Genomic DNA, 24,804 nt, shown 5'->3' on the forward strand with positions numbered 1-24,804 from the left:
AAAGGTCAAGCATCACTCCTTCTGCTTGCCCGCTCAACAACTTTCGCTTCTCTGACCACTTCCTCGCTGTGTCTCCATTCTCTTCTTCCGCACGAGCAGGCCGTGTCTGCTCGCTTGCTTTCTCAGCCGAGTTGACTCTCGCTCATTTCGCTGTTTCTTGGACCACTCTGGGACCGCTCTGGGACCGCTCATCCAGCTTGGTTGCACATCGAACGTTAGACGCCAACACCGTTAGACCACCACCACCACAACAACAACAGCACATACAAACACCCCAACAGCTGTCAAGATGAAGGCGACTTACCTCACGCTCGGCCTCTTCGCCGCTCTCACGCCCGCCGCCTCCGCCTACAGCAAGAGGCACCCCCGGTACATGCGTCTCCACCAGAGATTCAACAATGGAACTGCGGGCATCATTGTCTCGCCGGAGGATGACTCTGCTGCCATCTCGGATTCCACCTCCGCCACCGCCTCTGTTCCCCTGTCCACGGGGGTTTCTTCGGACACGGCAAGCCTCGTCACCAGTGCCCCCCCTTTCCCGACCAACGGCACCGGAAGCGGCATTACCACCCTGACCGTGTCGACTACCTCGATCCATACCGTCACCTCGTGCTTGCCGGAGGTGATTGACTGTCCTGCAAGGACAGAGGATCTCACCAACCTCCCTACTGAGGCTCTCACTACCGCTATCGTTACCGACACTATCGTTCTCACTACGACCGTCTGCCCTGTTACCGCTGTGCCCTCTATCACCTCGAGCGTCCTGTCTGAACACTCTAAAGGCATCATCACCGGCAGCACCTTGAGCCCCGCCAAGACTTCTACCGCCGCCCCTGCTTCCGCGACTAGCGGGGTCTCTTCGGACGCGGCAAGCCTCGTCACTAGCACAGCCCCTTCCCTGACTACCGGTACTGGAAGCGGCGTTACCACCCTGACCGTGTCGACCACCTCGGTCCATACCGTCACCTCGTGCTTGCCGGAGGTGATTGACTGCCCTGCAAGGACAGAGGATCTCACCAACCTCCCTACTGAGGCTCTCACTACTGCTATCGTTACCGACACTATCGTCCTTACTACGACTGTCTGCCCTGTCACTGCTGTGCCCTCTATTACCTCGAGTGTTCTCTCCGAACACTCCAAGGGCGTCATCACCGGCAGCACCTTGAGCCCCGTCGAAACTTCTGCCACTGCCGTTGAGACGGACACAACCACCACCGCGACCATCACCACGACCGGCACCCGCACTGTCACCGTCAAGAGGCCCACCGCTACCGCCGCCACCACCGTGGGCCTTTCTCCCGGCAGCGGTAGTGGCAACGGCAACGGCAACGGCAACGGCAACGGCAACGGCAACGGTAGCGGCACCGAGTGCAACTGCGATGCCGCCGCGGCCACCGTGACCGTCACCGAGGCCGCTGTGACCGTGACCGCTCCCGCCTCTACCGTCTTCGTCACGGTCGCCGGCGCCGACTGCCAGGCCACCGCGTCCCCATCCTCGGCCTCGACCCAAGACGGCAAGCGCAGGGGCAAGGGCAGGGGCAGAAAGACGACCAGCGTCGCGTCCTCGGCCTCGGCCACCTCGACCGCCTCGCCCACCGGCAGTGGTGAGACCGGCAGCGGCGATGACAAGGTTGATGAGGACGTCACCGCCTCCGCAACCACCGCCTCTGCTACTGCTACTGCTTTCGTCACCGCCTCCACCACCGAGTCGGCCGCTCCCAGCCAGACCTCCGGTGCGTCGACGGGCGAGGATGCGGGCAACAGCGACGATGATGACAGCTGCCCGGACGACGAGGTTGTCACCGTGACCGCGTCCGAGGAGGCGCCGTCGGCTACTACCTCGAGCGGCAGTGCTGCAACTTCGGGGCTGTAAGATGGTGGGAATCTAGGTTAACAGGGAAGTAAGAGTCAGAGTGGCCGTAGAGGGGTGAAAGAGGAAAAGTCGGAAAGAAAGGGAGGGAAAAAAAGAACTTGTTGCTGAGCATGGGTTCTTTTTGTCTCGACCGTGACGGATTGGCGTATTTTCGTTTCTTGTACAATTCCAAAACCACCAATTCTAGGACATTTCTGGCGCGCGCCTTGGTTGAACCTTTTTTTCTTCTTTTCTTTTTTTTCTTGCTGTTTACTGTAAACGTATCAACAAAGGAAACCGCTGATTGAATTTTGTGTCATCAATAACCTTGGTTCTCGGCCATGTACTAAGAACGAGTATGAACGACCAGTGAAACTGCCTCTAGGAATGTGGTGGTATCGGATGAGTGGGTGATTCAGAAAAGCCTATCCACGCTCCCTCCTATATATAAAGTTGGAATGCTCCGTGTTCCCCGCGCCTCAACACATAACCTCCCTTACTCATGCGTGATGCACCACTCTTGACGTTACTTAGTGATACACAAGACTGCTGCTCATCATTCCACCCAGTTCAATTGGCGGTCCTCCCTCCACACCTCCTCCATTTCAAGAGAGCCTTCCCAGCGACCGCACTACCGAAGCACACCCGAGGGCTACAAGTGCCGAGGGAAACGGCACGCCCAGGACATTTCCGCGGAGATAATGAATACCTCCATCACCTCCCTTCGATCTCTCCTCCCGGCTGGTGGGCTTCTAGAGGATCCCCTTCCATTCCCTCTTGATCTCGTGCTGTGGATGCCTAATCCTCACCCGCCAACTCCTTCACACGCCTCTCGATCTCGGGCACGCCCCTCAGGAGCACCTCCAGATCCTCCCTCTCGTCCTCCAGCTTCAGCCGCCTCTCGGCGTCCAGCTTGCTAAAGACGTAGTGTCCCTGGCCGTCAAACTGCAGGATATGTGTGTGGTACTTCCACAGGCTGCGCCGGTGGCTGACAGTCATCAGGGTGATGCCCAAATCCTTGGCGGTGTCGTACATGACCTTCTCGGTCTCGAGCGTGACGCTGCTGGTGCACTCGTCCAGGATGGCGTAGCGGGGCCGGTGATAGAACAGCCGGGCCATGGCGATGCGCTGCTGCACGCCGCCCGACAAGACGTCTTTCCACTCGGCCTGGGCATCCCACCTATCCGGGTACACGTCGAGGAGGTGATCCAGGGAGAGGGTGCGGATGATGGCCTCCAGGTCCGCGTCGGTGACGCCCTTGTTGCGCATGGTGGTGAGGTTGTCCGGGTAGATGATCTGCTGGCGGAGGGTGCCGCTCGAGAGATACGGGCGCTGCGGGATGTAGAAGATCTCGTGGAAGGGCGGCTTGTAGACGGTGCCGCCGTAGACGGGCCAGAGACCGCCGAGGATGCGGAAGAGGGAGGACTTGCCGCAGCCGTTGGGGCCGACGACCAGGAGGTGATCGCCCTGTTTGAGGGAGAAGGAGAGGGCGGGAACGAGGACATCGCCATTGGGGGAGATGATGGGCACATCGACGAATTGGATGTCGTTGCTGACAAAGGTCTTGCCACGGCCCCTGAGCACGGCGGCGTTCGCTTCCGTGTCGGAGCTCGAGACGAGCTTCTTGGAGAACTTGCCGGCCTGCACGTCCTGCATGACGTCGAGGAGGGAGGAAACGCGGGAGGTGTAGCCGGCGAGCTCCATGATTTCCTTGTATGAGAACATCAGACGGCCGAAGGCGTCCGAGGCGCCCAGGAGCATCCGCCGGTTGGTCACGAAGCTCTCCGTCCGGTCGCCCATGCTGGAGACGACCTGTCCGGGGAGCTTGAAGAACACGGGAAAGCTGCAGAGGATCAGTCCCAGGGCGCCCCAGATGTACTTGACGACGTAGTCCTCCATGAAGCCGTGGTAGAAGCGCTTCCGAAGGAGGTAATTGATGTGCTTGATCAGGGTGAAGTAGCCCTTGTCGAGCGTGTCCTTTTCGGCCTCGTGGCCCGCGTACAGGGCGACCTCCTCGGCGTGGTCTATCAACCTCGAGTGCTGGAAGCGGAACTCGCCCTCCAGCCTCGCCTCGTCGGCCACGTATTTGCCAAACGGGGGCGTCAACGCTCGCATCACTGTTGCCGAGAGCTGGACCAGCAGCGACATGAAGACGACGCCCTCGCCGCCGACGGCGCGTGAGAGCGAGATGGTGTAGATTGTCTGTTTTCTCGGTCAGCGGGAAGGAGGGAGTGCGAGACGACCTCTGTCCAAGGGGGAAAGATGTGGGCTCACCATATCCAGAATCGGTTTCGCAAGGTTGCTGTAGAGTTCGGCCAGGTTGTTTGAGAACTTTGTGACGTCCACGGCAATCAACTGGTCGGCGTTCTTAATCCTGTCGTCCAGGGCGGAGATTCCGTAGAAGGTCAGGTGAGACAAGTATTTGTCGTGAATATACTCGGTCAACCGCGTGCGGTAGCGGAGGGAGAGCTCCGACTGGTGGTATGCCAGCATCGAGTTGGTGAAAGTGGCGGGCACGGCGATCAGCATCCACCACAAGATGCGCATCAGGAACTCGCGCCCGTTCCCCTTGATCAGCGCCTTCACGATCGCGCCGTCCATGGCCGCCACCTTGAGGCTGATCAGGGTGCGCAGGACCAGGAAGAAGCTGTGGCTGATGAGGTACTGCGTCTCCTTGGACCGCCAGCCCGGCACGACGATGCGGAGGAGCCTCAAGAGCGAGCGGAGGAACTCGCGGTTCAGCCCGACCTTTTTCTTTCTCCCTTCTTCGTCATCGCCCGCCATGGAAGTGGTGCCGGCCGTCCGGGAGCGCTCCTCTGCTTCGCGGGCCGAGGCCCGTTTCTGATCGGCGATGGAATTGCGGACCCGGTTGACGAGAGCGACAAACAGGGTGATGTAGATGGCGCGGGAGATGCGGGAGCGATTGCGCAGATACATGGACGTGAGCTGCGTGACGATGCTGCGGATGGTGCGGGCGCGCGCGGCGGTGCCGCCCAGCGCGACCGGCTTGGATGGCGACGGCGCCATTGCGGGCTTTGGCGGTGGGAGACGTTGACAGGCAGGGCGGCGTGGCTGGTCACGGCCGCGCGGTGGCAATCATCGGGAAAGCGGGGTGGAACGGCCGGGACGAGAAGTATGTAATCCGTACAGAATCCGAGCTTGATGAGATGGGCGGGAATGGCGGACCTTCCTCGGGCGCTCTGTTAAGAGGCACTGCTTGACGGGTTGCTGAACGCCCCTGCAGTACTTACCGGGCTAAGCTCTGCGCGAGGTTTTCGTGAATGTGTATGTATGTATGTATATATATGTATGTATGTATGTGTTCGTGTGTATAGGTATGTTATGTGCGCGCACGTGTGCGTACTGCGTAAGAGCGTTCAGAGCCTTGGGTTTGACATGATGGTTTGCTGGGGATTGTCAGCAAAAAGTCGCAAATCGACGAAAGATGGCGGTTCCTGCCCTGGTTTGGTGGTGCCGCTGTCTTGTTTCCTCGGCCCTGCGTCACCCACTTGCTGGAATGGGCAAGCAGGTCCGGGGTTTGCCAACTTGCGCTTGTTCAGCATGTGATTGTGCCTTGGATAACTAACGGCGCTTTCTCACTGGCTGATGGCTGCCTGAACGGCCCCAGTGCTGGGCTTCGGATTGGTGCATAACCCGGGGAAATACTGGGGTAACTCCATAGCCGTAACGCGTATTTTGTGTTTCCGTGCACTCCACAGATAACAGAATTACCATGCATGTGCCGTGCGGAAATACAACTCGAAGCTATCGAAGCTTTCCGGGCTCGCCTTTTGAAAGACAGCAACCCGCTCAAGCTGCCATTCGCTGGTCCCACCCCGCCTGGCACCGGCGACCTCGGGCGACCACCGCCGGGCACTCGGAACCGGAGCCGGAACACAACCGGACCCGGACCCGGACCTGGGTCTCGCTCTCCGTCAGCTGGAAGACATCCCACAAAGGCTGCCGTATCCCACTCCCGCAGAGGCCGGCGTCGGGGGATATTGCCCACGATGAGGGCCGCTTTGGTGTCGGCGGCCGTTGTCATCAGCTTCTTCTCTGCGGCCCTCGCCAACACCGAAAAGACCATCTTCCTCGGGCCCGAAGCCGTCAACGTTCCGCTCGCGCACCCGTCGGCCCTCTCCGATCTCCGCCTGCGCACCCTCACACCGACCAACAACACCCTCCGGACCCGGCTCCCCGCCCGGTTCCCCTCTGCAGACCAACCCCGAGGGCCCGCCACATGGCTCCTCCTCGACCATCTCACGCCTAACCGGCGTTATGAAGTGCGTGTCTGCTGGCCGGCCACGGTAAGTCACCAACAAACAAATTTCTCAGTCGCCCCGTCTTGTTTTGTCGGCCGAACCAGAACCAAGATTCCTAAGAGGAAAAACCGCCAGCAACCCACCGATCTTACCGTCTCGACCTTTCCCCTCGCTACGGTATGGGACACGCCGGAGCTGATGGCCTCTCTGCGCGCCTACTCCGTCTCGCGGCAGTCGCTCGCTCCCGAGGGTGGTCCGCCGCCACCCGGCAGCGGCAGCGGCAGCGGCACCGGTGAGCGGGAGGCCTCCGTCCTCTTGCTGCGCATCCTGGCCGCGGCCGACTACTACACCACCGACGCCTCGCTCATGAGCAGCGTTCCCCCCGTCGACGTGGACATCATCCTGGACCCGTTCCTCTTCAACCTCCTACCCCGGTCGCTAGCCGGTACGGCGTGCTATATCGTCGCTGTCGCCGTCGCAGCGTATCTCCTTTCTCGGAGGATCGTTTCCGGCATCCACGGACTGATTGCTTCGGCTCACGCCGACGTACGACAGGAGGCTATCAAGAAGAGACAGTAATGTAAGAACCTTCCTCGGCTGGTCATTCATTGATGGCATGTGCCTTTGGTGGTGATGCAACAACTTTTTTTTTTTCCCTTTTCTTCCCCTTTTTCTTTTCTTTCCTTTTTTTCTTTTCTTCCCCTAGGAGAAGCGGGTTCACTAAGGACAGCACAAAGTTCATAAAATCGACATCAACGGCCCTCTCGCTGCTCTCACCGTGACGGAAACACCTCTGAACGTACTTGAGAGAAATCCAAATCGAATGCCGTCGCTATCATTCTCTATAATCATGAATGCCAATCTACCCCCACGGAATAGACATCTGCCTCACTGTCCCTGTCCTGCCCATTGTCCCCTTCCACCTCCACACCTTCCTGGCCCTCATCCACCTCTTCAAGTCCTGTTTCCCCCCCTTCGTCTCCGCCGCCTTTCTCAACCGTACCGGCCGCTTGTATCCCCTGGTCCTCGGGTAGAGCCAGGCCCGCCTGCGAGGTGCCTTGCGGCCCGCCCTCAGTCACACCCTCGATCCCATGCTCATCCCCATCATCTTGACGCACACACTCAGGCCCCTCATCAGTCACAGCACCCAGTGCCTCCTCGGTTCCAGCCGCAGGCAAAGCCATGCCATCCTCGATCTCACTCTCGACCTCGTCAACTACCCCATCTCTGCTGAGTGCCGGGTTTTCATCGAGAACCGGATGTTCCTCGACAGTCGGGCATTGATTGACGGTCGCATCCCCTTCGACCACTGGATTCACACCGAAAGCTGGGTCCCCACTGAGCGCGGGAGCCCCATGGACTAGCGGGTAACGATGAGCCGTCGGATATTCAATGGGGACCTGTGTCCCCTGCACGGCAACCTGAAACGACCCTGCCGGCTGGCTGCTCGACACTGGGGTACTGGCCGGCCCAGTCGATACGAGAGGCGCCCAGCCAACAGGATCTCTCCCGGAAGCTCGAGGTAGCCGCTCGCTGTTCTGTCCTTGTCTCGGCCCTCTCCGTGCCTCCCAAGTGACGTACCGCGACTCGCCCGACGGAGCCCCATGCTGCTTGACATATGTCCACAGACTTGACCTCTGGGGGGATCCTTCGCCGCGTCGAACACTCCGGCGCTGCTCATCTTCGTCATGTCCAATTGCGTTACCCGAACTGGCGCCGTGATTTGGATTCTGATCCACCATCTCCAGATCTTGTACACCTATCCCGTCCCCTCCTGCCCTTCTATCCTCTCTTCCACTCGCACCTTCTTCACTTTTGACCTGCTGGATGGATCCGGCTTGCCCACATCCCTCATCACCAACCGACTCGTGGTTGCCACGAAGTTCATGATGCCGATCGCCGTCTTCCTGCCAGCACTCGTCCATGTGTGCTACGCAGCGAACTCGTCTCTAATAAAGATCACCTTTCCTGTCCGGCCACCCCTGCCACGTCACTATCCGATACCGAGCTACAAGCTTCCGCACCTCATTCACAGCCGCCCTCTCCTCCGCGGTCACCGCTCGGGGCGGTATCCTCGGCCCCCTCTGCCTCCTCTGCCTCCTCCGATTCTTCTCCGCTGGTTGGGGCGACCCCGGTCTCATCATTAAGCGGTCCCCTTCCCAGACCAATACCCCGCCCCGTCGCGGTGGCCCTTCGGGCCCCGGCATCGGCACCGGTCCCGGTCCCGGTCCCTGCGACGACCATGGCCATTGGGGTAGCAAATAACGAGGCTGGTACTGCTCGGCTCCCTGGTTACTCTCCTAGTGATAATGGCTGCTGCTACTGCCTGCTCCGTATCCGTGGTGGTGTTGGCCCGTAGCGTACTGTGGCTGCGGCGGGTAGGCCGAGTAGCCGGCGCCGCTGGCGTAATGGGGTTGGCTATAGTGTGGCTGGCCGTAGGGCGCCGGAACGGGGGGCGGCGCGCCATAAGAGGGAGGTTGGCCGTACGGTTGCTGCGGCTGGCTCTGATGGGGGGAGGCATAGCCTTGGGCGTGTGATGGCTGTTGTTGGTGATGGCCGGCGGAAGAGCCGTAAGACGGAGTATATTGTGAATGCGGTGTCTGGTGCTGGGCCGGAGCATGGTAAGAGGACGCGGTGCCATAGAAGGACGGAGTGGTCCCGGGTTGCGACGGCGCCTGGTACGAGATAGGTGGTTCGGGTCCGCTATAGCCGCCCGTTTGCCCCGTGTTGGAGTAGCCAAAGTTGTTGTGGCTCTATCCATTCGTCAGCGTGGGCCGCGATTGTCTTACGCCATGTTCGGTTGGACCTACCGAGCCGTGGGGTCTACCGCTGAGCATGTTGGCAACCCCTCCGACGATGCCTCCCAAACCGCCGGAGGAAGAATGTCCAGACGACTGGCCGCCGTGGTAGTTTTGGGGCTGAGATGACGGCTTGCTTCCGGATGAAAACAGGTTGGAAGCCAGTTGCGAGGCAAGCTTTCCACCGATGCCGCCGCTACTGCTGTGGCTGCCACCGTGGCCGCCGCTCGAACCAGGGGACAACAGCCCCGTCACCACCTGCCCGGCAATGCCGCCGAGGCCGCTGCCGCCTCCGTGAGATCCACCACCGCTTTGTTTACCGTTGAGCGAGCTAAGAGTGCTGCCTAAAAATGACTAGAACGAGCGGTGCGTCAGTATACGCAATCAGAAGTGTTGTTTCGACACGTTGAGCACTGAGAGCGAACGGAAAGAAAGAGAGAGAGAGAGAGATAGAGAGAGAAAGAGAGGAGACATACCCCGAGACCCCGATCACTGTCTCCCCCGCCGATACCTCTCGTGCCTTCCCCGTAGCCACCGTCTTCTCGAGGATGCACAGGCTCGAGGCGGCCATCGGGGTACCTAGCGGTTTGGGTGCCGTCCGGATGAACGATGATTTCGGCACTCTCGTTTCCTTGGTTCGGCAAACCGTAAGGGTGATCAGTCCGCGCGGCGGGCGTGCCGCCGACCGGCGCTGCTTCGGTGGGTGTCTCCCATTGTGACACGCCTGTCGAGAGCTGGACGAAGTAGTATTTCTTGGACGAGGCGTCCCACTGCGCGATCCATCCGGGCGGGAGCGGCGGAGGTGCGAAAGTTGGCCCTTCGCCGCCGGGCGAGGGGGGGCCTGCCATGGGTGGTCTGCTGGTGGTGGTGGTGGTGGTGGTTGTGAATGTGCTTCTCGGATTTCGCTTTCTAGAACAAGTTATCCTGGTTTGAAGCGGGATCTGCAATTGCGCGAGCGCTTTTCGCCGTGGGGTTTTACGTCGCTTTTATGCCGCTGAAAAGCTGAAAAGCTGAAAAGAAGGAAGCGACGAGCGAGAGGGTGGGCAATATAGCGACGATAGTGCCAGTTGAGGTGAGGCACTGCACCAGTGCTACTTGTAGTAATCACCTCCGTAGTACGGATACAGCAGCTTGCCTGGCTGAGGGGGGGGAGAAAGCTGCACTGGAAGTGGCGCGCTGCGGGGCTGATCTTCCCGTTTCTGAGACTATCTGGTGGGCTGGTGGGCTGCGCGTCGGTTTTTGGAGGGGCGGGGGCGGGGGATCCCCTGCGGCAAAATGTCCTTGAGCAATCCATCAAATACCCAATCCATCCAAAGCACTCCGTATATCATCCGTATGCACTCCTCTATCGATCAAAACGTAATGGTAAGTTCTGCTTGCATGCATGAGGTCGTTGGCCAGCACACCGTCGCAGACGACTGACTATTGAAGTTGCACCTCTTCATTTCATTCCAGACGATTAACGTTACGTTCACGGCGAGCAAAGACTGAACTGAGTTTCTACCAGTTTCCAGGTGTCGGCCCAATCAGCCACGACGGCCAGGAAAGCCTTCCTCGCTTCGTTCCAACCCTGAAATCACAGGGAGGCAGCCAACGCAACTCTAATCCGTACACGAGCGTCTGTCGGGGGCTTGTGGATGGAGCTCACTTGACGTATGCCCCTGTCGAGGGCACATGCTCAATCTAGCGATGGCAGCCCGCCTAGCCCGGCCCGACCGACTGCATCTTCACCACTGACCACTCCGATCCACAAGCAATATGTGCACTATGATCGCAATACCATCTGAACTAGGCTTGTCTCGTCTGTAGAGAGGCACGTACCAGTCTCACCTAAGTCACGCGTCAAACGGTGGGCTCAGGCGAAGACACACAGCCCCATTGCTCGGGCTACATGGTAAGCGAGAACTGCTCCATAAGTGCCCGATCGGGATATGTTGGCATTCAATAGCCACACACTGCTGGCGCGTCCAGCCCCTCGGTCGGCGAGGTCGACATGTATGGACCTTGATGCACGGCAAACGGTGCCTGGAGGTAGCCAAATGCACACCGTTCCGCCTTTTACCTTATTGCGATCTTGTGCACGAGCCCGAGGTGTGACGGTGACTCAGCTCACCATATCGACGACATGGAAAAGGTCACATCGGGAATGCAGGAAGAACGGTTCTTCTCTGGCTATTGGCTTGCGCCCGCCTCCATGTCTGTCCAAAGGCGACGCCCATACGCCTGCTTTCCGCGGTGTTGAATCCCGCTCAAGGCCTCCACGCCGCCGAGCTAGCAAGCCGTGGTAAATGCCTGCCGCCTGAAAAATGCAAGCGCACCTTTCCATGCACCGTCCCGATCTATCACAAAATGACGAAATTTCTCCGAGTCACCTTGCTCGTTTTTGAGTTCTCTCAGTGCCCACCATTGTTGGCGGTCACCCCGTTCTCAGCCGGATCACTGACGGCCAGTTTCTCCACCTTTTCCCGCAACTTGTCAGCACTCGTCGTGGTCGCAGCCTCCTGGCCACCCGTGAGGCCCTTCCGGATAGCCAAGACACTGTCGACGATAACGGCGTCGATGCCTTCCTTGACTTGGCGCTGTGAAGTGGTCCGGTTAACCCGTGCACCAAATGCGGGGAAGGGTGAGGAAGTAAGGGGGAAGAAGAATGAGTGAACAAAAAAAAAGAGGGAGAGAGGGAGGGAGGGAGAGAAAAGAACCTACCTGCACCAACTTGGGTTCGTTGTTGAGGACCCCATAGCTCACGCACACCAGGCCGTTCTGCTTGACCACCCTGACCAACCGCGGGCTGTTGACGAAAGGCTCCGAGTTGCTCACGATGCCGAGCAGGTTCCACCGCGATGCGAACCGGATCGCCTCCTGCAGGCTGCTTGCACGGATGTCACCTACGGGACATGTCCCGGCGTCCGTCAGGAACAGGATTGGGATGTTGGGCTGCTTGAAGCTCAGGCACAGGCAGATGTCCGGGTTGAATGAGCTGAAGATGATGTGCCTGCCATTGCCGCCGGCGGCCGCCTTCGGGTCGAGATGGTCGTAGACCTTTTCTAGCACCGTGTCGCAGAACGAGTTCAGCTCGACCGCGTACGTGTCCATCTCGTGCTCCTCACTCTCGTGCAGCATCGGATACTTCAGCTCAATGTTGAAGCCGACCGACGTGGGTAGCTTGCGGAAGAGGTCCTCGAGAGTGGCGAAGGGGGCCTGGATAAAGTTGCCGCGCGAGTTGGCCTTGAACCCCTTGGTTTTAAAGTCGCGCGTGTGCTTCATGCGCTCTTCCATGTCCTGCTTGCTGGCGAACTGGGCCCCCGCCGCGGGCCAGTCCATCGACATGGAACGCTGGCGCGGGCCAGGGCTGTTGCTCCTCTTGGTCTTGGACAGCTGCTTGTGCTGGAGCTTAGGGGAATCGCCGTTGGAGCCGCTGCCACCGTTGGCGTGGCGACGAGAGGAATCCGGGTTGATGTGCAAGAATTGCTCAAGCGTCAGAGTATGGACGGGAGCGTCAAAGCCCGTCTCGCTGACGAGGAAGTCGTGGTAAATGACGGGCACGTGGTCTTTGGTGAGTTGGACGTCGAACTCGACGTACTGCGCGCCGAGGTTGGCGGCCGCGATGAAGGACGGCACCGTGTTCTCGCCCAGTTGGAGGGACCGGTTGGACATGAGGTTTTTGCCCAGACCGCGGTGGCCGATGACCATGGTCGACGTCATCTTCTTCCAGTACGTCCGCTGCTCCGTCACTTCCATATTCGGGTGCGAGAAGGGCGTGATGACAAGGAAGTTGAAGTTGACCGTGCCGATCACGTCGAGATTGGCACCCACGATCGGAACGCAGACGTCGCCCTGCAGATTCATCCGCTTTTGTCCAATCGTCGGCCGCACGCTAGACAGCAGCGCGACGGCACGGCCGACCTTGTTGTTTTTGTTGCCCGAGTAGGTCGGAACAATGTCGAATAACAGCTTGACTTTGGTGGCATCGGGCGTTGTGAAGACGATCGGCTCCGTCGAGATGTTCTCGTGGACCGGCATGTCAATGATAGTTGGGTCCCCCTGTGCGCCCTGCGCCGACACGACAATAGAGAGGGCCGTATCGAGCTGCGTGTTGTGGGCCTCGTTGAGCGGCACTTTGTCCAGCGTGACGGCCTCCACGTTCTTGCGCATATCCATGGAGCCGAGACTGACAAGCACCAGGCTCTCGTCTCGGAGATAACGATGCCCGAACGACTTGACCGGTTCGGCTGCGCGAGGGGTGCCGTTAGATCTCCTGTCCTCGAGAGAGGCGACCTCGCGAGCCACAGGTTCTGTGGAGCCCTTCTCGTCGTCGGAGCTGCTCGTACCCGAGTCATCCTCGCCTCGGCTGTGCGCGGCAAGGAGACGGGCAATGGGAAGATGTCCCCTCAGCGCAGCGTGCTCTTTCGCTGTCCAGCCTGACGAATCTGTCTTGTCCACGTCGGCACCGGCATCCACTAACAACTGTGCGACGGACAGATGGCCATCCACGGCAGCGATATGAAGCGGCGTCCAAGCGAACGAATGCTCAGCCAGCTCCAGGTTCGCTTTCTGCTCGGCCGTTCCCTTGATCAATACCTTGGCGCATTCATCGTGGCCGAACCGAGCGGCGATATGCAGCGCTGTCTCGCCGCTCTTGTCCTGCCAGTTGATGTCCACCCCAGCCCCCACGAGCATCTCTACTATGGCCTTGAAGTTGGCCTTGGTGGCGATCGCAAGGACGGCGCTTGACTTGGAGATCATCCGCCTCATCTCGGCCTTATTGTCGCTCACGCCCTGCCAGTCCTCGCCCTGGAGCAGCGCCTTGGTCGTCAGACGGTGGCCGCCGAGGACGCTGAGATGGACTGGAGCATTGCCATCCTTGTCTTGCCATTCTGGGGCGTCGATGCCGTTCTCGACGTTGAACTGCCCCCATTCCTGCATCTTCTTCATCAGGATTTGACAGACCACAACAAACCCAAACTGTGCCGCGTAGTGCAGTGGGATCCGGCCAAAGTTATCCCTCGAGCTCAACGCCGCTCTTTGGCTTGGTTTGAGGCTTTCCAAGAGGTAAATCAGCATCTGGACCGCCTCGTCATCCTTGGTCAGAAGATCCTTTGACTCCTTGAGACCGCAGACTCTCGGCGTCGGGGAAGGCGATGTCGCTGGAGTGAGGTAGTTCTGTGCGTACTGAACCGCCCCGGGAAAGGAGTTCACAGACGACTTTGGAGCATCGTCTTCATTCTTTGCTGAGGCTGTCTTTGTCCGGCCGATGTGGATGACCAGTCTGTGGATGCAGTTCCGCTCATTGATATCGTCTGGCTCGTCCAGGGAGGTAATGTTCTCGAGGAGGAAGGCAATCGAGCCCTTGGAACGTGCTGAGATTGACCGTTGGAGAATGTTAAGCAGCACCCTCTGTGAGGCTGGCTCCGTGCTCAATAGATTCCCGGTGGTCAGCCCTTCTCTAAGGGCCTCCACATCGTCTTTCCGGATTGCCTGGTCTAGTTGGTCGAGCAATTCCGGAGGAACACTCGACATCGCTTTCGCCGTTGAGCGTCCTAGGGAGAGAGTGGATCTCTCGGACCTGGCATCATCGGCATGATGCGAGTCACCAAGCACTGATATCCACTTGTTGATCTCTGAGAGCAACCTGGAGATGGTAGTACCCTTGGCGAACGGGCGGAGGTCAACCTTTGTTGAGATGTAGCGATGCTGTGTCGTCGTTTGGTTCGCCATGTCGGGAAGCTTCTTGTCGAGCTTCTTGGTGATCTTGACGAAGCCACGGCGGTTGATCTCGCCGAACCACTGCAGCTTCCGCAGCTGGCTGCGCAGCTCAAGCAGGGCGCCCATCAGTTCCTCAATCTCGTCATCGTCGAGATTGGCAACCACTTCGGGCGAGGTCCCGTATCTATCCTGGAGCACTTTAAGCCTCCGGCAGGCGTCGGCATATTTTTTGTTGTAAAACGAGTCGACGTCCTCCAAGTTCCGATCCAAGTCGAAAAAGAACTCTGCCCCGGCCTGTCAGTACATGGGTACAAGGACTAAAAACTGCCCACATCCGGCTTCTGCTCACCCGCTAGGTCGACCGGTTCTCCATTCTGGGCTGCCCTGACGGCGGCCTTGATAAGCTTCTTGAGTCCCTTGTAGTTGATATAGGAACCCGCCCACTCAGGGACCTGGTTCCGTGGGAGACTGCACATAGAAGTCGTAGAGGTCAGCCAAAGTCACAGCGGTCTCAGTGGTTTGAACTGGTGACTTACTTCCGCCCAAACTTCATGTTGACACCGAATTGCTGACTCAGACTGCACTAAGAGAAAGAGACAGCCCTCGTAAAGGAAATGAATGTCCCAGGAAGAAAACAAGGGAAAGCAGCGGCACGAAAACCAGAATGAGAATGGACCCTCCTTGAAGCGAGATGGGCTGGAACGGGCCAGTTGAGTTTCAAAGAGTGATTGGCCGCATCTTCAGGGTCCAAGGAATGAGTATCATCAGCGTATGTGAGTAAATATAGCGACAATAGGATGAGGCGGTAGCTGAGGAGGTTGGTTTGTTCCTCGATTTTCGAGAATCGCCCGAGGCGTCGGGGACGTTCCCACTTGTGACGCAAAACCGGGGGGTTTGGCAGATAGTTGCTGCAGCAAAGCAGGGCAGTTACTTGGTCGACTAGCCCAATTCAAGAAGCTGGCTGCATCAAGAATGCGAACCTGTGACTTCTCGAGATTGCAATACGGACCCAAAGGCAATGATTTGTGTTTCGGAGGAAAGAAAAAGAAAATTCGAGGGTCCTCAGAGTCTTGGTAAGTCAGGTACCCTCTTCGAGACGGATACAACAGTGGAGTTGATTGATATATCCTAGTCGGCGTCGTCACATGGGAAACTGACTAGGGATTTATTAACTGGGGTCGACAAGGATAGATGATAAAAGTATGTAAAAGCATTTTCTCAGCCGTGTCCGGATACGTTTCTCTGACGACTTCTCTTTCCGTGGCAGCGCCTCAACATGGCGAGCGCGGGTCGCGAGTTTGCAGGAATTTCTCGAAGCCCAGGCAAAGACTCGGGAAGGAGCACCCCGGGTGTTGCTTCCTGGGACCGACATCCGCTGAGTGCCCGCTGAGTGCCCGCTGAGTGCTCGCTGAGTCCAGGCCGCTGTGCGGTACCCGTACCGGCCGGGGAGCCAGTCAACGTCCACGGTGGCATCCGGTGCAGGCAGCGATTGGTCCCATTGGGCGACCTGTGCCCCACACTGCCCACAGCGACCCAGATCCAATCTATTTTTGCCTGCTGGGAACTGGAAGTCACTCTTCGTCCCTGTGACTGCCACTCACCTCTCCCGATCGACCTCGTGGAGGGAGGCGGACTTGCGAGAATTTCCACAGGTGGCCAGCTACACCACACCTCGGTCAGCAAGACGAGTGTGACACGCTGCAAGTCGCGTGCATTTGCGCATTTGACGGCCCCGCCCGCACCGCACGTTCCTCCCCGTGTTGGACGGGGGCTTCTGCCAGTGTGTTGTAATCCGTAATTCCCGTCCGGGAACAAACTGCAACTCCTTGCTCACCGCTTCGATAATGCAGCCCACGATCCCTCCTCCCTCACGGAGTTCGCGGAAGATTGCGCAGTTGATTTGTGACCTGTGTGGAGGTCAATCCAAGTAGACTACGAAGGCCTAGTCAGGTACACGCACCATTAGCGGGATGCGCTGGTCTTGTGACCCATTCGCCCCTCTACTTGCAGTAGGGGTCTTGCTCCAGAACGGGTCCAGACGTCGTCCCCTGTTTTCGTCTCAAGTACCGAACATGGGCAACAAGAGACGATGGAGGGTCCGTTGCATCCCTCACCCTCATCTCAATCCATTCCGATACACGGGCGTACATACAATGCTACCCATGTCTTCATCGTTCGTACTTGTACTTTGGTATGCCGTCCATGTTGCTTGGCTGCTGAATAATGATACGACGGCCGAGCGTGACGTGAAAGCCGAGAAATGGCCCGGCACTGAAGGATGAACGGCGATGGCCAGAATATCGGCCCGAGTAAGGAGATGCTAACTCCTCGCGTAACAAAGCTCTACACTCCTACCAAGTACCGAAGCCCCCCTCTAGAACACCTCTATGTTTCCTGGGTATCTGACTGTATGTAGGTAGAAGTACATGTAGGTTACAGCGTCGCCCCAAAGAATCCTTTTCCTTCTTCCTGCGTCGAACGTTATCCTCCTTGCCAGCCAATGTGTCCCGGTGACGGCGCAGCCGACGCCGCCTTCCTCTTCCAGAACGAGATCGGCTTTGGCAACGCCTCGAATAACCGGGCAAAAGGGTCCGGTCTCGATGCCACCTCTGCCTCCTTCGTTTGGAGATCCTTTAAGCCAGCCAAGTAGTGCTTAAAGTATACCACAATTCTTCCGAAGCTGACATCACCCGAGTCGTTCTGCGTTTGTTGGAGCCCTTGGGCATATGTTTTTGGGAGGGCGTTGATCAGGGCCCTTTTGATTTGGAGTTCGAGTTCGTTGCTCAGGTTGAACAAGGTAGCCACATGATATTCCACCGTTCCCGGGGTGGTATACAGCAGGGCACGGCTGATCCGCTGTTCGAGCGGAATGGTAGATTTAAAGTGCGACCTTGTCTGCAGTTGCCGCGGCAATTGCTTGGCGAGGGCCTTGCAGATGACAGTCTCTGCGCTTCGGATGTGGAAGTCCATCGACACGGTTTGTGCCATCAGCCAGTCCATCTTTGCTACGCGCTGGATGTGCTCCGACTTTTCCAATTCCAGCCTCGGACGCTCGGCTGCGAAGTTGAGGACCGACAGGACCATGTCGAGCCGCTCAAGCAGTGGTACGCTGTGATCGGAAAGCTTCCTTTCCGCACGCCTTAGCCACCAGCACATCATGCTGGTATGGTGCCACGCCTCCCTGATCCAAACGGCTGCCGCTAGATGGTTCAACTTGGCTTTCTCGACTTCCCCAGTCAGGTTGCCGACCTGGGGCCCCTGTTCCTGAGTACTCTCGTTCCCTGGGAGCACCGTCGCCTGCCAGATATTCAGGAGATGACGGAGTTGTCTGACAGAGCCAGGGCCAACCGGGTCGGGACCAAGGAGGAGCAATGATGCTTGGTCGATGTTGTCCAACAGAGCCCGGACGACTAGCTTGGCTGCAGTGGTGTCAAGCAAGGTGAGGCAAGAATGGAACAACCTCCACAGCAGATCCTTGCTGATCCTCCATTGCTCTCGGAGACAGACAGCGAGAAGCTTCGCGCCCTCGCGCAGCATGCCAAAATCTATCAGGCCCTCCATCATAGCCTCGGCAACGTTATGGGTGAATGGCGCACGCTGGACGTAATGTCCGCTGACCACGGCAACGTCTTGGGTGGCGGCCCAGGCTTGTAGCTCGGGGCGCCGTTCTACGTAGTCGGCCGTCCTCCGCATCAGCCCTATGCCGCGGGGGTCGTAGCCAAACATGCGCTTGATGACGCCTTGGAAGCCGACAATGTCTCCCTTGAGCCGGTAGTGATGCAACAAGCACAAATATGTTGCTTCACTCGGTTTCATATGGCTCAGATAAAGAAAGGAATCCACCACGGCTTGTGACAGGTTGTGCTCGCCGAGGAGGGAGAAACCCAGGATCAACATGTTGTAGTTCTGAATTCCGGGGGGGACACCGCATACAAGAATGTTGTAGCAGATCTTTGCTGCGTAGCGTTCTCGCAGCGGCGGGACCCAGTCAGACAGGATGCTGACATTGACATCGTTCAGTCGCTCCCTCTGTTCAATCGTTGCCGCAGGGTCCAGGTCGGGATGAGCGTAGGAAGGGTAGCCGTCGGAGCGCAGCATGCGGATCATGGTAGCGGCCGAGTCCGGGCTGTTGAGGGCCGGGTGTGATCCGGGTGCCTCGATTTCCGAACTCCACCAAGCCTCTGCCATAAGCCGGTCCACCAGGTCGGTGATCATATCGGTTATCTTGGCCATGTGTGTCTCGGTTTGCGGCTCCCGACGGTCGAGATTCCGCCCCTTCTCAGCCATTATAACTTCCTCGCACTTGGCCAGCGTGGTCTTTCTCGTTTCAGGCAGCGTTGGGTTCCAAGAGAGGCCGAGCATCGTGCGTACGTGTTGAGCCGCGATGAGCCGGTCCTTGCGTTTCTGTTGCAAGTCCCGAAGGAAGTCGGCGTCTAGTTTGCATATGTCGTTCAGGACATCCGCCTTTTCTAGCGGGCGGGAGTATGGGACGTCGGGGTAGGGGGATTCGGTGAGCTTCGCGAGGTCTCGGCCGGCCGACTCCTCGAGCAGGCAGGCCAGGCTGCTCTTGGCCTCGGCTATCTTCCTGTCGAGCTCGCGCCTGCGCCTGTCTTTCCTGCCGGCGTCGATGACGGCAGCGGTTGCCATGATGGCGGAGTAGCATGCGGTAAAAACATCGCTCGCAAGGACTTTGCGGCGTCGCGGGTTGCTTGCCGTGCCAGTCGCACTCGTCGTCACCTGTCTCGCAGCGGTGCGTGTTGCACGCAAGCATGCCCGGCAGTGGCAGGCCCGTAACTGGGCTGCCATTGACCAGAGGCCCAGCATCGTCGTGGCATGTCTGCCAAGCTGAGCCTGGGGTCCGGGGTTCTGATGTCGGCCTCGAGTGTTATCGAGGAACGGGGGTTGGGATCGAAGCTCTGATCGTCGGATGATTCGATATTCCAAATGCAATTGATAACTAAACGCAATTGTGAGCGAATAACTAGCCGGAGCGGACCTGTGCAGGGACCCACTTCACTAGCACTTGATTCGAAGATGTGATCACCACCCAACCATTCCGTACAGTACCAACATGTACGTACCCTGCAATACGATACAATTCATACCAAATGTATATATCAATCACACTGTTCAGTCAAACATGAGTGATAGAGAACATTACTACCTCTAGCACACACCAGCGGATTCTCAGAAGGATATCTTGGGTTAAGACAGGTAAACAAATTGACGAACGTTTGCCAAAAGACTGAACTTCACAAGCTCGTCACAGTGCTACTCAATCTCTGAAGCCGTTCCCAACACAGACGACAATGCTGGCTACACACCTGGTACACAGCATTTTCTATGATTTCCGGAAGGCCTGAGAAGATGAAAGTTTTCTCTAGCCAGGAATGATGTAATTATGTAGGAGAGGGCCACGCAGATGGGGTAAATGGTGGATAGGAATGTTAAACGGGTTTCAGTATAGGGAGTTATATATATATATCTTTGATCATGCGTATATGATATCACCTAGTCTAGTCTACAGCTCATTCACGGGTTAGGCTTCTGAAATCTTTTTGCGTATCCGTACTCAGTGGAGTTACATGAAACCGGATTAATCCGTATATACGGAGTACAGTTGGGCGTTTTACCAGCGACTCCGTACCGTTGCGGTAAAAAATGTGGGACCTACCCTGCCCCTCCATCCAGCTGCCCTCAAAACCAGGGATCTCAGCTCCGTTGCTTAGGGAGGCCGAGCAGGTCCTGATCTGTTACCGCTGCATCCAATACAGCAACTCCTGCCTAAAGAAGACGAGTAAAAGGAACAGAAGGCTTTTTTTGAGATGTACGCACTCACACTATCTGCGGAACTGGCCGGGTAAGGTACTTCACTTTTTTGGGCTGCGCTCAAGCTCCGGCGGGGTTAACAATTGTTGCAGCGTCACCAACCTGCGGCCGAAGGACACTCAAGAGAACAACTTCTTCTACACGTTCAAAGTACAATGCACATCCTGCAGGGAAATTCATCCAAAGCCCATTGCCATCAGCCGCTTTGTGAGCCACCCACGAGAACCATCCGGGAGGGGAAGTCAGAAGCTTACAACAACCAGGAAACGAACGAGATAAGCGGCAGCCGAGGTGAGGCCAACTTTGTGTGGAGGTGCAAGAACTGCAAGGTACGAATTCCCCCCCCCCCCTTTTTGCCTCTTGATGTGCCCTGACTTAGCGTACTCAACTACTTCCGTACCTTCTAACCTCGCTAAAACGCCGTATCTCAATAGCGGGAGGCCTCGGCGACCATCAACGCTGCCCCCACAGCCTACGAGCAGACCGAGCCAGCCAAAGCTCAAAAAATACTCGAGTTCGACTGCCGCGGTCTTGAATTTACCGAGTTCATTCCTGAGGTGTGTTGCGATGCCTTTCCCGATCCAGTCAGGGTAGGTTGCCCGTGCATATGTCACTGATGACGACCAGGGCGAATGGCTTGCGGACGGGGTCGAGTCAAACACCAAGTTCGAGGGAATTGAACTGACGGAAGGGGAATGGTTTGACTATGACGAGAAGGCGGGCGAAGAAGTGAGCATCAAGGACCTCAAGTGGGAGATTGTTCGGGCATGACGCACAAGTGCCAGAACATGTTGCCGGGCTGAGGACAGCGAGGAGCACTACAAACAACTCTGTAGAGTATCCGTACTCCGTATTCGTCGAGCGGTACGAGCAGAACGAAAGATGTAATGTTACAAGACCCACAATTGCACGACAAGGCATGTGCCAGGATGGAATGTTGCGCCAACTCTCTTCTTCCCCGCAAGCTCAGCAAGACACCGCGACCGCGCAAATGGCTACGAATAAGGCGAATTTCAGTGAAGCGACAGCGGCCATTAGTTTTCTAAACGATGCAGGGCATCTCCTGGCAGCTACGTGCCCCGAGGTATCGGCATACCTCATGAGCAAGCGCAACGACCTCCTGTTTGAGCACGAACAGGCCCTTTCCGATAAGCAGCGACAGCACGTGTGCAGCTGTTGCGGTCACATAATGCTCCTTGGCCGGGGCGACGTCTTGCAAGTCAAAGCGGCGGGGGGGCAAAAGGCCAGTAGAAAGCCTCGTATGGCTCAAGGAATCAACGGCAAAGGCAAAGGCACTCCTCGAAAGCTTCATTTGCAGTCAAGCCGAGGCCCAGTCAAGACCATCACCTGCGGACTCTGCGGCAAGCTGACAAACATTCAGCTCCCGGCCCCTTCTCCTATCCAGCGGCGTAAATCAACGGTTGAGAAAGGGGCAAAGATCAAGGGGTCGGGAACGACGGACAAGGCTCAAGAAACGCCTTCTCAAAAGACAACCTCAAACGCTAGCAGCAAGAAGCGAGCAAAGTCCCGAAAAGCCGGGCTGCAGGCGCTGCTGGATCAATCCAGCGCATCGCGCAACTCGAAGCCAGGGCTCGGTCTGAGCCTTGCGGATTTCCTGCAGAAGTGAGTCTTTGCCAGCAGCCCAATAGAAAAAGGCTGGGGGCGTCGGTCCGAACCTTCGGGAAGCTTGGCGACACATCGGTCTGCTCCCGGCAGCTCTCTGGGCTTCCATAACCCGCCCAAGTTGTGTCATGCGTTAGCTCGCCCAACGCCTCGGGGCCCCACTGTGGTCCGGAGGGGTCGAGGCTGCGGACCGCGCGACTGCAACCGCTTATTACCCCGCCATAGCTCAACTCCATTTTACCCCTCCAAAATTTTCTCGAGGACGGGATATCCCAAGGAGAACCGCACAAGACAGACAAGATGCCCGAGCTATTCAACCCCATCGGCCAAAAGGTTGAGAAGGTCGAGAAGGTCGCTCCGGCGACCGGCCCCAATGGGACGACCGATGACGATGACGACAGGGTGGTGGAGGAGATTGAGTCCCTCTGCATGAACTGCGAAGAGAATGTGAGTCGCGCCGACTCGGGATGACTTGGTGTGCCGGTTGGCTCATGCTAACCGTGACTCAGGGCACGACACGCCTCCTTCTGACCAAGATCCCGTACTTCCGCGAGATCATCATCATGTCCTTCTCGTGCGATAAATGCGGCTTCACCAACAACGAGATCCAGCCTGCCGGCACCTTCCAACTTAAAGGCGTACACTACGAGCTCCGCTTGACCTCCCTGGACGATTTCCAGCGGCAGGTCATCAAGTCAGACACAGCCACTGTTAAGTTTATCGAGCTCGACGTCGAGATCCCCGCAGGAAAAGGCCGGCTCTCCAACGTGGAGGGCCTGCTGACCTCCATCATCGAGGACCTGGTTTTCGGCCAAGAGAAGCGCAAGGAAGAAGCTCCTGAAGTATACGCCAAGGTCGAGGAGATCATCACGAAGGGGAGAAAGATGCTCGCTGGCGATGCATTCCCGTTCCGCGTTGCCGTCGATGACCCTGCCGGCAACTCGTTCATCGTACCTGACCCGCGCGACGGCGTGGGCAAGTGGGAGAAGCGCGAGTACCTCCGCACGCCCGAGCAGAACGCGGCCCTCGGTCTCGCAGACACCTCTGCGGCGGGCGACCTGGACGCGGATAGCAACATCATCCCCGACCAGGTCTATTCGTTCCCCGCCTCTTGCCCGGGTTGCCTGCACCCCTGCACGACCAACATGAAGATGGTCGACATCCCGCACTTCCGGCAGGTCGTCATCATGAACACGACGTGCGAGGACTGCGGCTACAAGTCCAACGACGTCAAGACGGGCGGCGAGATTCCCGAGAAGGGCCGCAAGGTGACCCTCCGCGTCCGCAACGCTGAGGACCTCGCCCGCGACATCCTCAAGAGCGAGAGCTGCGCCCTCGAGTGCCCGGAGCTCAGCCTGTCGGTCAACCCGGGCACGCTCGGCGGTCGCTTCACCACCGTCGAGGGCCTGCTGACCCAGGTGCGCGACGACCTGCACAACCAGATCTTCGAGGCCGACGCCGAAGCCGGCGAGGCGGCTCGCAAGAACGATTCGCTCAGCCCCGGCGAGAGGACTCGCTGGGAGGCGTTCTTCACCGACCTCAACGCCGCCATCAAGGGCGAGAAGGAGTTCACCATCGTGCTCACTGACCCGCTGGCGAGCAGCTACGTCCAGAGCCTCGCGGACGACCCCAGCCAGCCCGACGAGCAGATGATTGTGGAGGACTATGACAGGACGGATGAGGAGGAGGAGGATCTGGGTCTCAAGGATATGAAGACGGAAGGGTATGAGCAAGACGTTTAGAAACCGGAGAAGTGTGCGGGTTTTGTTGTCTTTGGCATTTAGATTTCGGTGGGTTGTTTTTTCTCTCTTTTCCTTATGGTGATGGCCTTCCTCTCGTTTTCCAAAGGAAAAGAAGTTGCGATACCATTTTGGTTGGTTGGGTGTAGACAAAAATTTTCATGAGGTGATGCCAGAAGGAATATGAGATGTTTTCGCCATGCTTCTTTCTGATAGCTTCCGTATCTACGGCGGCGGCTTACTTCCCGAAATTGCCATCACAAGTCCCATGGTTCACGCCCAATCTGAGGTATGCTCTAGCCTCCTCAAGCCAGAGGCGCTCCTTCCGCCTCCTTGACTTCTCGCCAGTTATGAGATGCCTGACCTCTAAGTCAACATATCCAGTTCAGGCGTCAATGGCCGAACCACGGACTTCGATTATTATTAGAGAAAGCCTGGCAAAGTCGCAACCAACGTACAGCCGTAATGAACGTGCTAAACCCCCACCCGTATAAAGCGATGATACCAACGTGACACACTGCATTATGAAAGCTCCAGGGACTCTTGGCATCCAAGGAGATAAACGAGTGTAAGTTGTGACAATAAGCAACGCAACGGAACCGCGAGAAAACAGCCCATTAAAGGTCTCTTAGGGCAAAGACACCATTGTCACTCGCCAAAAAGTAGACTGTACTCATTTTACATATGTACATACATGCATATACGAAAAACCTTTCCTGCGAGCCCTCCGCCCCCAATCTTCCCTCCTCCCAGGCAGTTCACGACATTTGTCCGGGTCAGCAGCATACAATATTCCTGAAAAAAAAAAGAGAGAAAAGAAAAGAAAAAAAATCCAACCCCTGAGTAAAGATGCCGGCACAGTCTATGGTATCATCCCCATCACCCGTACCGAGCAAAGCAGCACAAAAAAAAAAAAAAAGAGAGAGAGAGAGAGAGAGAGAGAGACAAACAAGTGATGGAAGGGGGCAGAGCAGGGGATGGCAGCGCAAAGCACCGGA

General features: G+C 57.5%; 10 protein-coding genes across 10 annotated transcripts; 6 read left to right on the top strand and 4 right to left on the bottom strand.

Moving 5' to 3' along the window:
- Positions 1–289: 289 nt before the first annotated feature.
- P884DRAFT_267705 (uncharacterized protein) lies at positions 290–1,873 on the top strand (the record flags this gene model as incomplete). The annotated part of the gene is made up of 1 exon (XM_069442132.1): positions 290–1,873. The coding sequence occupies one exon, from the start codon at positions 290–292 to the stop codon at positions 1,871–1,873; it is 1,584 nt and encodes a 527-aa protein (XP_069300239.1).
- Positions 1,874–2,182: 309 nt separating this feature from the next.
- P884DRAFT_238354 (ABC transporter transmembrane region 2-domain-containing protein) lies at positions 2,183–5,291 on the bottom strand. The gene is made up of 2 exons (XM_069440079.1): positions 4,127–5,291; positions 2,183–4,054 (listed from the first exon to the last, which is right to left on the bottom strand). The coding sequence occupies exons 1-2, from the start codon at positions 4,877–4,879 to the stop codon at positions 2,651–2,653; spliced, it is 2,157 nt and encodes a 718-aa protein (XP_069300240.1). The 5' UTR covers positions 4,880–5,291; the 3' UTR covers positions 2,183–2,650.
- A 310-nt stretch (positions 5,292–5,601) lies between these two features.
- P884DRAFT_238356 (uncharacterized protein) lies at positions 5,602–6,815 on the top strand. Its single transcript, XM_069440080.1, has 2 exons — positions 5,602–6,159; positions 6,250–6,815. The coding sequence occupies exons 1-2, from the start codon at positions 5,863–5,865 to the stop codon at positions 6,691–6,693; spliced, it is 741 nt and encodes a 246-aa protein (XP_069300241.1). The 5' UTR covers positions 5,602–5,862; the 3' UTR covers positions 6,694–6,815.
- A 119-nt stretch (positions 6,816–6,934) lies between these two features.
- On the bottom strand, positions 6,935–9,984 carry P884DRAFT_290290 (uncharacterized protein). Its single transcript, XM_069444050.1, has 8 exons — positions 9,389–9,984; positions 8,925–9,266; positions 8,438–8,867; positions 8,148–8,345; positions 7,919–8,044; positions 7,696–7,864; positions 7,046–7,575; positions 6,935–7,005 (listed from the first exon to the last, which is right to left on the bottom strand). Exons 1-8 carry the CDS (start codon positions 9,758–9,760, stop codon positions 6,977–6,979), a joined length of 2,196 nt encoding a protein of 731 aa, XP_069300242.1. The 5' UTR covers positions 9,761–9,984; the 3' UTR covers positions 6,935–6,976.
- Positions 9,985–11,305: 1,321 nt separating this feature from the next.
- On the bottom strand, positions 11,306–15,168 carry P884DRAFT_275631 (Glycerophosphoryl diester phosphodiesterase family-domain-containing protein; the record flags this gene model as incomplete). The annotated part of the gene is made up of 4 exons (XM_069442866.1): positions 11,306–11,491; positions 11,616–14,899; positions 14,965–15,083; positions 15,152–15,168. 4 exons carry the CDS (start codon positions 15,166–15,168, stop codon positions 11,306–11,308), a joined length of 3,606 nt encoding a protein of 1,201 aa, XP_069300243.1.
- Positions 15,169–16,782: 1,614 nt separating this feature from the next.
- P884DRAFT_256422 (uncharacterized protein) lies at positions 16,783–19,519 on the bottom strand. Its single transcript, XM_069441064.1, has one exon. It carries the CDS (start codon positions 19,437–19,439, stop codon positions 17,097–17,099), a length of 2,343 nt encoding a protein of 780 aa, XP_069300244.1. The 5' UTR covers positions 19,440–19,519; the 3' UTR covers positions 16,783–17,096.
- A 921-nt stretch (positions 19,520–20,440) lies between these two features.
- Positions 20,441–21,366, top strand: P884DRAFT_218781 (uncharacterized protein; the record flags this gene model as incomplete). The annotated part of the gene is made up of 5 exons (XM_069439386.1): positions 20,441–20,475; positions 20,537–20,651; positions 20,708–20,773; positions 20,879–21,001; positions 21,072–21,366. 5 exons carry the CDS (start codon positions 20,441–20,443, stop codon positions 21,213–21,215), a joined length of 483 nt encoding a protein of 160 aa, XP_069300245.1. The 3' UTR covers positions 21,216–21,366.
- Positions 20,873–22,303, top strand: P884DRAFT_98125 (uncharacterized protein). Its single transcript, XM_069446215.1, has 2 exons — positions 20,873–21,001; positions 21,072–22,303. The coding sequence occupies exon 2, from the start codon at positions 21,364–21,366 to the stop codon at positions 22,069–22,071; it is 708 nt and encodes a 235-aa protein (XP_069300246.1). The 5' UTR covers positions 20,873–21,001; positions 21,072–21,363; the 3' UTR covers positions 22,072–22,303.
- Positions 21,915–23,902, top strand: P884DRAFT_98248 (ZPR1 zinc-finger domain-containing protein). Its single transcript, XM_069446218.1, has 2 exons — positions 21,915–22,514; positions 22,577–23,902. Exons 1-2 carry the CDS (start codon positions 22,368–22,370, stop codon positions 23,807–23,809), a joined length of 1,380 nt encoding a protein of 459 aa, XP_069300247.1. The 5' UTR covers positions 21,915–22,367; the 3' UTR covers positions 23,810–23,902.
- P884DRAFT_98242 (uncharacterized protein) lies at positions 23,902–24,455 on the top strand. Its single transcript, XM_069446217.1, has one exon. The coding sequence runs from the start codon at positions 23,995–23,997 to the stop codon at positions 24,298–24,300; it is 306 nt and encodes a 101-aa protein (XP_069300248.1). The 5' UTR covers positions 23,902–23,994; the 3' UTR covers positions 24,301–24,455.
- The last annotated feature ends 349 nt before the right edge of the window (positions 24,456–24,804 follow it).

Source organism: Thermothelomyces heterothallicus, assembly GCF_042370625.1.
Source record: "Thermothelomyces heterothallicus CBS 202.75 unplaced genomic scaffold P884_scaffold_4, whole genome shotgun sequence".
Lineage (NCBI taxonomy): Eukaryota > Fungi > Ascomycota > Sordariomycetes > Sordariales > Chaetomiaceae > Thermothelomyces > Thermothelomyces heterothallicus.

Coding starts and splice junctions, on each gene's coding strand:
- P884DRAFT_238354 (XM_069440079.1), bottom strand. CDS start 4,879: ATGGCGCCGTCGCCATCCAAGCCGGTCGCGCTGGGCGGCACCGCCGCG. Junction 4,055..4,126: donor CGAAACCGATTCTGGATATG/GTGAGCCCACAT, acceptor CCGAGAAAACAG/ACAATCTACACCATCTCGCT.
- P884DRAFT_238356 (XM_069440080.1), top strand. CDS start 5,863: ATGAGGGCCGCTTTGGTGTCGGCGGCCGTTGTCATCAGCTTCTTCTCT. Junction 6,160..6,249: donor GTGTCTGCTGGCCGGCCACG/GTAAGTCACCAA, acceptor AAAAACCGCCAG/CAACCCACCGATCTTACCGT.
- P884DRAFT_290290 (XM_069444050.1), bottom strand. CDS start 9,760: ATGGCAGGCCCCCCCTCGCCCGGCGGCGAAGGGCCAACTTTCGCACCT. Junction 8,868..8,924: donor GCGGTAGACCCCACGGCTCG/GTAGGTCCAACC, acceptor ACGAATGGATAG/AGCCACAACAACTTTGGCTA. Junction 8,045..8,147: donor CCGCGGAGGAGAGGGCGGCT/GTGAATGAGGTG, acceptor TTCGCTGCGTAG/CACACATGGACGAGTGCTGG.
- P884DRAFT_256422 (XM_069441064.1), bottom strand. CDS start 19,439: ATGCTGGGCCTCTGGTCAATGGCAGCCCAGTTACGGGCCTGCCACTGC.
- P884DRAFT_98125 (XM_069446215.1), top strand. CDS start 21,364: ATGTGCCAGGATGGAATGTTGCGCCAACTCTCTTCTTCCCCGCAAGCT.
- P884DRAFT_98248 (XM_069446218.1), top strand. CDS start 22,368: ATGCCCGAGCTATTCAACCCCATCGGCCAAAAGGTTGAGAAGGTCGAG. Junction 22,515..22,576: donor GCATGAACTGCGAAGAGAAT/GTGAGTCGCGCC, acceptor ACCGTGACTCAG/GGCACGACACGCCTCCTTCT.
- P884DRAFT_98242 (XM_069446217.1), top strand. CDS start 23,995: ATGTTTTCGCCATGCTTCTTTCTGATAGCTTCCGTATCTACGGCGGCG.